The sequence below is a fragment of the Sylvia atricapilla genome, chromosome 25, assembly GCF_009819655.1.
Source record: "Sylvia atricapilla isolate bSylAtr1 chromosome 25, bSylAtr1.pri, whole genome shotgun sequence".
In the NCBI taxonomy this organism is placed as follows: Eukaryota; Metazoa; Chordata; class Aves; order Passeriformes; family Sylviidae; genus Sylvia; species Sylvia atricapilla.
In genome coordinates this window covers 1,630,426-1,643,214 of record NC_089164.1, presented here as the reverse complement: position 1 = coordinate 1,643,214, position 12,789 = coordinate 1,630,426, and the positions used below count along the sequence as shown (strand labels likewise).

At 46.6% G+C, this 12,789-nt stretch overlaps 1 protein-coding gene across 1 annotated transcript; it reads right to left on the bottom strand.

Annotated features, from left to right (window-relative positions):
* Positions 1-742: 742 nt before the first annotated feature.
* On the bottom strand, positions 743-12,789 carry PM20D1 (peptidase M20 domain containing 1). The gene is made up of 13 exons (XM_066335624.1): positions 12,594-12,789; positions 10,779-10,865; positions 10,003-10,235; positions 8,431-8,517; positions 7,579-7,712; positions 7,100-7,219; positions 6,261-6,336; positions 5,984-6,045; positions 5,663-5,741; positions 4,562-4,633; positions 3,893-4,061; positions 3,110-3,209; positions 743-2,349 (listed from the first exon to the last, which is right to left on the bottom strand). The coding sequence occupies exons 1-13, from the start codon at positions 12,787-12,789 to the stop codon at positions 2,220-2,222; spliced, it is 1,545 nt and encodes a 514-aa protein (XP_066191721.1). The 3' UTR covers positions 743-2,219.

Sequence of the window (12,789 nt, the reverse complement as noted above, 5' to 3'; positions counted from 1 at the left end):
CAAAATGAATCTTCTTCCTTTAAAGAAACAATCCTCAGCGGAACAGAGGTGAGGGGGTTTTTGGCTGGTGGAAGATTACAGAATATAAAGGATGCTTTATGTCTTTAGGACACATTTGCTGGTACAACAGGCAACAAATCTCTCCTTCCTCCTTCCACACCACAACAGAGTGACCCAGGTCAGGATTTTCACAACCTGTGCTCTCTCATGAGATTTTTTCCCGTTTTCTCCTTGTTTTCCCGTTTTTCCAGCCCCTCTGACTGGCAGCACAACCATCAGCTGTTAAATAATATTGACCCCATACAGCCACAGCCAAAGCAAAGGCTTTAAACTCAGTTTTAGGGAGATTTGCCAGAGAAAAAGCAACGACAACAAACCCTTCTGTGCACCTCCCACTGCCAGGGCTGGGTTCCATTCAGTGCTGTGCCCTGACACATCACTTTTGCTGTGCCTGCACACAGGAGCTCACAGGAGCACTGACACCTCCACAAAAGAGCCACAGGCACGTGGCTGAACAAATCACAAAGTGCAGCAAAGCAGAAAAGGTGCAAACTATTTACTGCCCAACAATGCCTGCCCAGGGTGAGCTGATTTTTGTACAGAAAAGGGAGCAAAGATCAAAGCTGGCTGGAAAATAGGTGGGTTTGTTTTGATGGAAACGTTATGGATTGCTCAGGTGTGGAAATGACTTCACCGCAATTACACAGCTACATAAAAAGACTGAATAATCATCAGAAAAGAATTCACATTCCTCGTTTTATTAGATGAAACTGTCAGTTCTGTTTCAATCATTCAGTAGGTGATACAGTTGGAGCCCTCTGGTCACAGTGATAAGATCAGACTACAAATAAATAAGAGAACGGGTGAACGGAAAGAATTGGAATCACAGTTCCATCAGTGTTTTGCAGGAGACATTTCAGGGTATTTCCTGCACATTCCAGCACATTTCACAGTATGAATTTAGAGCAGAACATCCACCCATTCCAGTGCAGAACTGAAGTTCTGAAAAACAGACACGTGTGTGCAGCAGGAGGAGCTGCACTGGTCCCTGCAGCACTGCCACTGTCACACAGCAGCTTTCAGGTTTTCCTTTGGCTAACATCACTCTGTTAACTGTTTACTGACAGAATTAATTTAATTAACTGATTAAATAAATTATTTGTCTAATTAATACTGATAAGCCAAACTGTCAAGGCCAAAAGAAGGCTGAACCCTTTAGTGCTGTCACAGGTAGGCAAGAAGTGCAAGATGAAGCAGAGTCAACATCCACGGCCTGCCTACCCCAGGATTCCCAAAAAACTGAGCAGGAAAATGGGAATTCCTTGTACTGGCAGTGAAGGAACAAACCTCTGATCTCAAAGAAATAAAAGGGCTTAGCATCTTTCACAATCAAGTTCTGAGAAGAGCAAAGGGGAAGCATGAAGTGATTCAGTGAGAAAAGAGATGAGCCAACCACAGGGATTTAATTCCTTATTTAAAGCTGCAATCCCTCATTCTGACACACAGATGCACAAAGACACCTTGAGCCCCACCATGAGTCAGGGAGGGGAAAAAAATCATCACTGAAGTGATGGGAAAGTTTTCAGCATCTCCTCAGTTACAACAACACAGAACTTCTGGAGTACCTGAAAATTAGAGTCAGAAATCAGTGCAGGGATGGGAGAGAACACTGACACTCCCTCAGAGTACCATGGGTGCTGGTGAGAGCATCCCCTGGGAGAATCCCCTGGGAAAACCAGTGCAAAGAACCCCTACAGTGCAAAAAAGCAGTGCAAGAACCCCTCAGTGTGGTTGTAGCAGTGACAGGAACCCTCTTACCACGTCACAAACCCTCCCTGTAAGCTTCTGGCTGACACCTCACCTGAGAGAGATCCATTCACCATGAAAAACGAGTTTGTCACAAGCCCACAGGATGATTCACCTTCTAGTGCTGAGTGACTGCTGATTATAGCTCAGATTTTTTAGTGATTACCAATTTCAGAGGCTTAAAGTGCAGAAAAATTTAGTGTCAGATTAATGGCTGCACATCAGAGCACGGAGAGCAGAAATTAGGGTGATTTGTTGGGTTTTGCCACGTTCCTATCACACAATCAGCCCTTTTTCCCATCTGTATGTAAACCACAATATTAAAAACCCCTGAATTCCAGCTGCAGCTCAATAAAGACACAAGTGCACCTTCAGCCCCAGAGTCCACCTGCAGCTGCTCTTCCAGGAGTCTCTCAGAGCTCATGGGAGTTGGCGTGGGGCTCTGGAAGGGTCTCGATGTCACAGTTCTTGATCAGCTGGAAGAGGAACTCCACCTGCTTCTCGTAGTTCTCAATGGAGATTCTCTCATTCAACCCATGGATCCTGCAAGAAAAAGGATGGTTTTCAGTTCAGGGGGAGATTTCTGACCAAACTGCACTCACCCAGCACTCTGCTTGGCTGCTGGCTTCACAAAGCAGCACACAACAGAAAAACAGCATTATAAACTAAAAACTGCACAGTGCACAACAGAAAAACAGCATTATAAACTAAAATCTGCACTGTGACCAACCCAAATGTACTGATTCAAAGGCTCAGGGCCCAACAGCTGAGCCTGCAAAAACATCTAAAAATTTAATGACCCACTTCTTGGCCACTTCTGTCACTGTCCAGTACAGCCAGAACACTCAACTCTTGCATCATCTGCCCCTCAATAAAATGAGAAATCTAAATCAGCAAACAACCCCTTGCATGGTGACATTGTTATCACATAACTTCAGGAAATTCCTGATCAATTCAGAGTGGCAAGTGTCCAAACATGTGGGTAAATGTGCAGGACAAGGCCACCTACTAGAACTACACCTCTCACAGAATTTTTAGGTTGGAAGAGACCTTCAGGATCATGGAGTCCAACCCACACTGCTGCAGCACACAAAGGATTCACTCAGCACCACTGAATCAAACCCCTAAATGTGTCCTGCCTGCATTTGGAGGAACAAAGAGCCAAGGCTGACACTGTCCCAGGGTCATTTCCATCCCCAGCACCCAAATCTGCAGGAAATGGGTGCACACAAAGGCTGGGTTTCCTTCTGCCCACTGCTCCTGGATCTCCTCTTTCCCTGGGCCCAGGTGCAGAGCTCAGTACCTGGGGAGATCATCCTGTTTGAGGAGCAGAGGGTTGAACCTGTAAATGGCCTTGGTGACGTTGGTGAAGTGCCTGCTGTCCGTGTTTCCAATGCACGTGCCTGGAAAACAAAGCTGCCGTTTGTTCTGCAGGAGAGGAACAACTGCAGTTTAAAAAGTGACCCACCTTTCCCTCCCAGGAGAGAGGAAAAGCAAATGATAAGAGCCCTGCAGCAAAAGCATCACTGGAAACATTGATTGCTACATCCTGGAGAACGTTCTCTCCTTCAGGAGCAGGAGCTGAACACACAACCCAACCTAAGAGCAGCCTTGACACTCAGCCTCCCCAAAAATTTCATTTTCAAGTTTCAATCCAACAACTACAGAGCTAGGAAGGAGCTCCAAGCAAGGGAAGGGGCTGGGAGCATAAGGAACAATACAGAAAAGCAGGAATGGCTTTGGCAGCTATGAAAACAATAAAAGAAGAACTAAAGCAAGAAGACCTCCTCCTCCTCTCCCTCACAGTTCCTTTCTTCCCTGAAGAGATTGCTTTGTATGTGCAGAGAACCCAGCTCAAGGCTCATTGTTTCTGTCAGCTTCCTGTTTGCTTTTTTACTTCCACTACTAAAAAACAAGGTTAAAACTTTTGAAGCAGCAAGAGGGAACGGAATCAAAAGAGGAAAAAACAGCTGTTTCCAGCAGTTAACAGCTGGGGCGGAGGAGTACACAGCAAATGGAAACGAGGCAGTGCTGGGGGAGGGAAAAGCAGAAGAGGAAACAATAATCATCATGTGCCTGCTGTCACCTGGGACCACACTGTCAACAGCTGGGAAAGTGTCCAGGATGGTTCTTTGAAAAATATGGACTGCGAATGTCTGCTCATCCCAAGGACTGATGGGCAGGGGGTCAAAGGCCTCCACCACATCAATCTTCACCCTGTCATCAGCAATGGTGTTCCTGACTGTCTCCAGCACCTGGGGGTGAAACACAGAGTCAGAATGAGCACAAGGAATGAGAAAGCAGCCCTTAGAGACAGCAGCAGATGTTCAGCTTTCCAGAAAACATCTGTCTGTGAGCTGTCAGTTGTGGTTGAAAACACAGGCTGAGTGTGTCAGTCTCTCTTCCTCTTCTGAGGGCCTGGCTGCCACTTCAGCTGAATTTTTTAATCAGATGCACATCAAGGTACACCTGAACTGCTTCAGGCCTGAAAGGCAGGTGCTCAGCCTGCTGCTCTAGGAAATTATGGCATCCAAATACTCCAGAAAAAGCCTCTAGAGAGAGAAACTCCCAGCAAAGGCTTGGGGAGGGAAGATGTTCTGTGCTGACAACGTTTCACAGCTGCCCTGGGCTGGACAGGCCTGTCAGAGTTCCTGAAGTGTGCAAGATTCCCAAATCTCCCAGGGCACAAACCCAAACACCCCCACTCCAGATCACAGAGGATCCAGAGGTGAGGAGGTGTGAGCAGGGTGCTGACCTCAGCAGCTGTCTCAGCTGAGTGGATCCTGAAGTTCACCGTGGCTCTCGCAGAGGAGGGGATGACGTTCACCTGGAGAAAAGGAAGTTTAAAAGGAAGTGAAAACCAGAATAAAATGCCAGCTGCAAACCCAGAACTGCTCAAACAACTGCAGGCCTCAGATGCTCCACTGTTTTCCTACCCAGTGTGATGTCTCTTTTTGTGTTAGAACACTAAATCTTATCTAAAATGCAGATAAATACACAAAGAAATATTGATCAATATCAAATCAACAAAAATGGAGCTAGCCGTTACTTATATAGAAGTTTTTATCTTGAGCTAAACCCTCTCCCTTCAGAAAATTTATACTGAGAAATTCTGAAACTCTGGATTATTTTTTTTAAATATTTTTTACCTCATTGTCACATTACACGGTTCATATTTGGGTAAATATAGGTCACTGAAATTATTTTTATTAAACACGTAACTCTTCTTATCTACAGACTGAATATTTACAACTTTGTTAAACAACAACAAAAAAATATAATCATTAAAAACCCACAAGGAAGCAGGGTGTCACTTCCCTCCTGGCCACTCCGTGTCACTGTTCAGCCACTGCATCTTCCCCTGTCCAGTGATGCTTCTCAGTCACAGACTTTTCAGGGACACACCAGACACAGACTGTTTGTTTTCCAGGGCTCCGGTGTTTGTGGACAGCTCCACTTCCTTATCAGGGCAGGATCTGGCTGTTATCTCTCAGGCCAAGGTGCACATTTAACCCACTTCAGATAAATCCCAGACCTGTGCTACAAATGTCTGGGCCAGGGAAGTGTTTGTGACTGTGACAGTTTCAAATATTGCCTTTGATACTTTAGAGGATTATGCAGAGATCACGTTTTCTTGGCTATCTTAAAATATTAAAAATTTTAACAGTGGTGGACAGGGATCAGATACTTCTGAAAGGAAGTGATTTTCCAACTTTTCAGCCAAATCCAAAGCCACATCTGAGGTGAGAATGAGACTGTGCCCACATAGATCTTATAACTGGATATAAATAGGTGGAAATTAAATGTCCTAATTGTCTCATCATAATGACATGGAGAAAAACCCGAATGAAAGTACCTTGATTCCTGCATTAAACAGGGTGACTGCAGTGGTCGTTCGGATCAAGGCATTGGTGGAAGGTTTCCAGGCAAGGGCTCTACAAAAATAGAAACAAAGAAACAAAACTTCTCAAATGAGTTGAATGTCGTTAAAAAATAAGCACCACAATTCCACGGGCAATAAGCTGAATGATGCCTTATTCAATTAACTGAGTGGTTATTAACAGGAAACAACTGAATTGCCAACTATAAAGTAACTGATTTCCTGGGAAGATTAGAAATAGCTTCATCTTTTACGGGTGAGAGGCTGGGGATGTTTATCAAGGATCTCTTTTCTTACCTGCTGACAATAGGTGAGAACAGCCACAAATTGCTCATGATGATGTTGAGAGGAAACTTGAACTGAGGGAAAGAAACAAAACCACGAATCACAAAGTTCTGATTTGTCAAGAGCGCGGTGGAGTCACTTGAACACGGACAAAACAATTCCAGCAGAAACAATAATCTGGGAGAAAAACCAGCTTTTTTTTTAATCCTTTGTACATAACTGCGCCCTAAATTCTTCACTGGGTTACTCTTATGGAAATTTGGGAATGAAATGGTGCCTCTCTCCTCACCTCTGCTGCGAGGTGCTCCATAGTCATGAGCTCTGGTCCGTAGCCAAACAGGTTACGTAGGGGATTCTGCTCCAGCCTAGGAAACAAATCAACACTGATAAGGTAAAAAACCAACTCTTCGGTTGTTATTGCTCCAGAAGGATGTCAGGAATTTGATTTGTGAAATGTATCCCTGTTATTGGAGATGCAATCACACTCTGCTCTCCTGGTAGGTCAATGTGAGAGCACAGCTCCACGGATTTCTGGGCACTCCAGCCACATGCAAAGATTTCCTTTGAGAAACAGCTGAAAAAAATCCCAAAGCCTGGCTCCTGTAAGTGCATGGAAAACTAGGAAAAGAGCACACAAATCCTACCATGTCTGGACATACCCAGATTTCCTAAAATATGTATTACTTGCTATCAACACACTGATGTTCACATCCCTTTAGAGGTGATTTTTGCTGTCACATTATGACTCTATTCCATGTTCCTGGGCTTGGAGAATTCCCAGCTGAGGTAGCAGGGATGTGCAGGAACAAATTCCAGAGAAATCCTGCCACCCAAACAAAGGGATCTCTGTTGCTGCAGAGTAAATGAGGGCAGACAGCACTTGTCTTGCTTTTGAAGACTTGGCTGACACTTGGAACAGCTGAAGTGCAAAGACTCTGCAGACACCTGGCAACTGTTCCTTGGCTGGGAGCTGCATTTCTGCCCTTCAAAGTGAGCTACAAACTGCAATTTCAAATACAGAACAGTAATTTGAAGAAGAATCTAACCACAAATATTTAAGAAGTCACATATCAGTGATTTAGGAGTTTTTTTGACAGTTTTTGACATTGGGTGACAGGGAGCCCTCACCTGGACATGGCTGCTGCCAGAATGCCAATACTTGTCTCCTTAGGAGGAAAGGATGAATGTCCTGGCTCTTTTTCCACAGTGAAGTTCAGTGTCATTGAACCTTTTTCTGTGACAGCAATCCTGGACAATGATAAATTAATCAATTAATTAACAAAAAAAAAAAAAGAGAGACTGATGCCATTCCAAACACGCACGCACAGACCGCAGATAAAAATAACTTCATAGTTTTAGTGTGATAAAAACCACTCAGGCAGCAACAACAAATCATTAACACAGCGTTTAGATCTCTGCAGGACTGGTGGCTGCTTCTCCAGCGAGCAGAGCTGCACAGCACAGAACTGAAATGCTCAGTGGAACATTGTGCCAGCAGAGCTGTGATGGGCAGCAGGCAGAGGCTGAAGGAAACGTCCTGCAGTGACACCAACAATGTCATCTGTCGCTAATTAATGACTGGAAATGAATCAAGTGGTCAGTCTTACATTGCCACTGGCTTCTCCACCCCTGCAATGATCCCATCCAGCACGGCACTGCCCTCATCCAGCAGGAAGGAGAGTTTCACTCCTCTGCCTTCCAGCAGAGCTGCGATTTTCCTTCCTCCCTTCAGACCAGACACCTGTGGGATCCAGGCAGAGGAACTGATCAGATCCAGCCAGAACACTGGGAGGAGACCTGGAGAACACCTTGCTGGTGGCTACAGCACAAAGAAACACCGAGTCCCCTGGGGAACAGCTCCAGAGCAACCACAAAAGGTTCTTCCAGGAAAATTAACTGGAAATTGTTAATGGCCTGATAGCAGATGAATTTATATCCATGATGAGGAGTGTTCTCATTGATGAGTCACTGACTGCTGCTTTTATTTTGACATCTCAGAGCTATAAACTCCACAGATAAGCAACAGCAGACCTATTTACTTCAACTGTTAATAATTCTTTGTCTTTATATTTTGACAGTGCATAACCAAACCCACCTCCCCTGTCTCTCTGTACCACTGGAACATTTTTTTGCTATTCCTGAACATTTGGCACAACCACGTGAATCCCAACCCAGCTTTTCCTGTCTCCAAATCAGGATTCCTGCTGCACCTTCCTTGCAGAGAAGAATTTCAAGTGACAGCCTCCAATGTTCTTTTCTCTTTGCTCATCACACCAAATCCTTTGTGAATGCCAAACAATCAATCCATAACTCTGACCTGGCGCCTGATACAGTATCTCCCCACAGAACCAAGAAGAACAGGAAAGACCTTCCAGCTAAACAATGTTTCAGAATGAAGCCTTGTTACCTCCAGGAACAATGCAAGCAGGTTGTTGTTGCAAGGAAAGGAAAGAAAATACCTCCTCATCGTGGCCAATGCCAATGTAAAAGGAGCGGCGGGGTCTGTAATTCCTCCTGAGCAGAAATTCCAGAGCTTGCAGGATTCCCTGCAGGAAAAGCAAAACGTGCTGAACCATCCCTGTGTGGCAATAAAGAGAATCAATGAAGCAGGATGCAGGGTGATGGAAGGGAATCGTGATGCTGTGCTGTTCACAGGTAAGCTTTGATTCCTGCAGCTCCCACCGAGGAGATTCCATTCCTTGGAAAAGACACTGCAGGGGTTTTGATCAGGAATTCTCATTCAGTGTCAGGACAGGGACATGAAACACAGAGCAGGAACAAACTGCACAGGGAGCCCCACAGAGCCAGAATTATCCCAGGAATTCTCTGTTCTCTTACAGTGCCTGGCACACCCCCAGACTGGCTCTCAATGCAGAGTTAAAATTATTTAAAAAATACCAAATGCAGGGAGTTTAAGGAGCAGCATGTTTTGTACAAGTAGTGCTGAGAGGATAGAAACAGAACAAGAAACTTAATCTGAAGAATGAGAAATCAAATTTACCATTTGCTGTGGCCATATTTATAGATAGATATATAAAACAATACATTTGCTCTATTATTCCATCCCTCTTTTTCAATTTCAATGACTTAATTTTTTACATATCACCTCTATATTGTCAGCCCTCATTTTTTTGCCACGTTCACTGAAATTGCTGATTTTTTTTTGCCATTTGTGGAGTTACTTGTGCAGTTCACAGCAGAATGAAGCACCAACCTAAACTCTTAAGTTTCAAGGCTTTGAAATGGATGATTAAATATCATCAAACTTTCTAGGAGTGTGGCCTGTGTGACACTGAACATCTGTTCAAATTTAAGTACAGGCCTGCCACAGAAGTCATCATCAAAGTCACAAAGAGACATTTTCCTCATTCATTTTTCCATCAACCTTTCCCCAGTGAGAAATCTTTCCCAGATCAACCTTTTCTGAATCCATTCCTCCCAGATGTGTTTTGGACAACAGCTCTTTGTTCTGCCAGGGGCTGGATAAAAGATGCAAATAAAGAGGGTTTAATTTGAAGCTCAAGCCTTGTCCAAGGGTCAGTTTTTGCTTGGAGTGCCTCAGTGACACCTGGGAAAAAGGAAAAGGTCTATCCCTGCTTTCAAACACAGCATTTGACAGAGAATTATGGAATGGTCCAGGTTGGAAGGGATCAAAGCTCATCCACAGGCAGAGAAACTTCCACTCTCCCAGGCTGCTCCAGCCTGGCCTTGGATACTCCCAGGGATGGGGCAGCCACAGCTCCTCTGGGCACCTGTGCCATAAAACTTCCAGCTGCCATTTCACCAAACACATCTGCCCCTGTGAACGTGACTCTCCTGATTCTTCACGAGTTTTAACCCCCTTTTCTTCAGTAACACCCATCACTCCCCTCCATTTCTGGGAGAATTCGGGACGAAACGGCAGGATTTAGGAATTTCTCACAGAAAGAGAGGCAAGAAAGACAACCCAGTGAACCCCCAGAGGCTGGATTGCTCCCCTCTGCCCCTCCCAGGCTGTATTTGTGTGGAAGGACTTCACCAAGCACACGTACAAGGGCAGAGTTTTTGTTATCCAGCGTCCCCCGTCCGTAGATGAAGCCTTGGTGCTCTGCAGCTGAGAAAGGAGGGAAATCCCAGCCCTCAGGGGGAGCAGGCACCACATCCATGTGTGCCAGCAGCATGTAGGGCAGCAGGCCAGGGGCAGAGCCCTCAACTGTGAACAGGTGGCTGTATTCCCCAACAACCTCATGTTGGATGAACTCTGATGAAAATACAGCTGGGAAGACTGTTAAGGAAGAAAAAAAAAATTAAATTAAAGATACATGTAAAAAGATAAAATTAGTAATAATGGGTGAGTTTAGCATTATTCCAGATTTGTCACCTAGGGAGCATCAGAGGGGGCCAATTGTAAATAAGACTGGCCACAGCAGAGGATGGAAGTTCTCACACTTTCACCAATCCATCTCACTTGGGATTTGAAACTCTCCAAAACAAAACCAGAATTCTTGTTCAGCAGGGCTGCAGCTCTTTTGCAGACAGCAATGATGGGACTGCCAAAAAATTAGGTTGAAGCAGCAGCAGTCATCCTCTTTTTTGTTTTTTTATGGCATTTAACCACCTCAAGGAGCAAAAACTATCATTCCAAAAAGTCTTTTGAACCTTTTTGGGGCCACTGATACCCCCAAACCACTGTTGCAGAGGGGACATTTCTGACAGGAAAAACATAAATATCTGGTCCCTTATATTCAGGAATGACACGTGCTCTCTTCAATTTGTTTATGAAAGTGAAATAGAGCAGCAGAGATTGCCAAGACTGAAAGTTCAGTACCTTTCTGAATGTAACTCCCAAATTCTGCCATGGCAGTTGTATTCAAATCCTCTGGAGACCAGGACACCGTTGGGATTTTAATGGCCCCTTCAAAGAAACACAGAACAGAAATCACTCAGCACCAAAATCAAACAAAGCTCAAACTGCACTTCAAAAGGGGAAGTACATTTATGTTCCTGAGTGCTTTTTCCAGGCTTTAAACAGCAAAAAAAACAAGACTGATGTGCTTCAGCTGGGCCGTGCACAGGCAGCCACCAGCGTTTCCTAACAGCTCAGCCAAGGTATCTCTCCAGATAATTTGACTCCACTTCTCATGCTGGAGTGTTGAATGATATTGTTAGAAGTGCTACTGTCCAGGAGCAGCTGCCATTTGCTCGGGTGATCTGATTCCTCAAGGCACAGACTCCTCTGGCAGCCGGACAGGCAGCTGAGTTGGCAGTCCAAGGTTCTTTCTCAAGAGCCAGGCGGGTTGTGATGGTTATTCCACCTCCATGCTGCTTTATAAATTAACCTATATCAACAAACAGGGCTTTTGTTGGCCCCTTTGGCCTGCCCTATGGCCCTATGGCCCCTCTCCAACATCCAGCCCCTGTCCTGCAGAACATGGGAATATCTCAGTCCCAGCTGCCTTTCCAAACAGCAGCTGCCAGGAGAGGTTAGGGATTCTTTCGAGGTGGCGTGATTCACGAATTAACACAAAAATCTATTGTGAGCCTTCATTTTCCCATTAGAAGCAAGAATGCAAACATGATTTGCTAGGCAATAAATCCTACAAAGCAGCAAGGTATGAGGTTTACACGCAGGGTTTTATCACTGGGTGCCAGATTGTGGTTTCCTGCACAGTGCCAGCCCTGCTGAGAGCTAAAGCCCTCAAACCTTCTACGTCAGACAGCACAAACAGCCCAGGACTGGTCACAGCAGCGGTGAGCAAGAACAAGAAAGGGAGAAAATCCCCTCAGTGACTTATCCAGTGGACAAAGGGATGTCTGGAAACACCGCCACGGGTGTGTGGCAAAATTCTGTGTGGACAAACAGGAAACGGTGGAGAAAATCAACACAGGGCAAGAGGAGGACCACAGGATCGCTGAGGTTGGAAAATCCCTTTGGGATCATCGAATCCAAGCTGTGTCTGATGCCCACCCTGAGCACTCAGTGCCACCCCCAGGTGACACCTCCAGGTGACACCTCCAAACCTCCCTGGGCACTTCCAAGGCCTGAGCGCCCTTTCCATGAGGAAATTCCTGCTGGAATTCCACCCTGAGCCTCCCCTGGCCCAGCCTGAGGCCGTTCCCTCTCCTCCTGTCCCTGTTCCCCGGGATGAGATCCCAAATCCCCCCGGCTGTCCCCTCCTGGCAGGGAGCTGTGCAGAGCCACAAATTCCCCCTGAGCTCCTTTTCTCCAGGCTGAGCCCCTCCCCAGCTCCCTCAGGACTCTCCAGACCCTTCCCCAAATCCCTCAGGACTCTCCAGACCCTTCCCCAAATCCCTCAGGACTCTCCAGACCCTTCCCCAAATCCCTCAGGACTCTCCAGACCCTCCCCAGCTCCCTCAGGACTCTCCAGACCCTTCCCTGGACACGCTCCAGCCCCTTCCTGAACTGCAGCGCCCAGAACTGGACTCGGCGCTCGAGGTGTGGCCTCAGCAGTGGCCAGCAGAGATTTTCAATCACTTCCGTAGTCCTGCCGGGAGCCAACACCCGGTTCCTCCCAGGGAAAGCACCTGGGGAGCGGCCGCCTCCACACGCGTCCCCCCGCGTCCCCCTCAGGCGGGGCCAGGCCCGGGGCGAGGGGGGCTCACAGCGCTCGGGCCCCCTCACCTCGCAGCGCCTCCTTAAGCTCCCGCCGCTCGCTGGCGCTGAAGGCGGCGCTGCCGGCGCTCCGTGCCCAGAGCCGCGGGACCCCGGCCGGGGCTCGCAGCACGAAGGCGCGGAGCAGGACGGCGGCCGTCAGCGCCAGCACTACCGAGCCCAGCGCCAGCAGCGCCGCCGTCACCGCCCGCCGCCCGCCCGCCAT

Coding starts and splice junctions, on each gene's coding strand:
- PM20D1 (XM_066335624.1), bottom strand. CDS start 12,789: ATGGCGGGCGGGCGGCGGGCGGTGACGGCGGCGCTGCTGGCGCTGGGC. Junction 10,866..12,593: donor GCTTAAGGAGGCGCTGCGAG/GTGAGGGGGCCC, acceptor GTTTCTTTGAAG/GGGCCATTAAAATCCCAACG. Junction 4,634..5,662: donor TGTTTAATGCAGGAATCAAG/GTACTTTCATTC, acceptor CCTTTTCTCCAG/GTGAACGTCATCCCCTCCTC.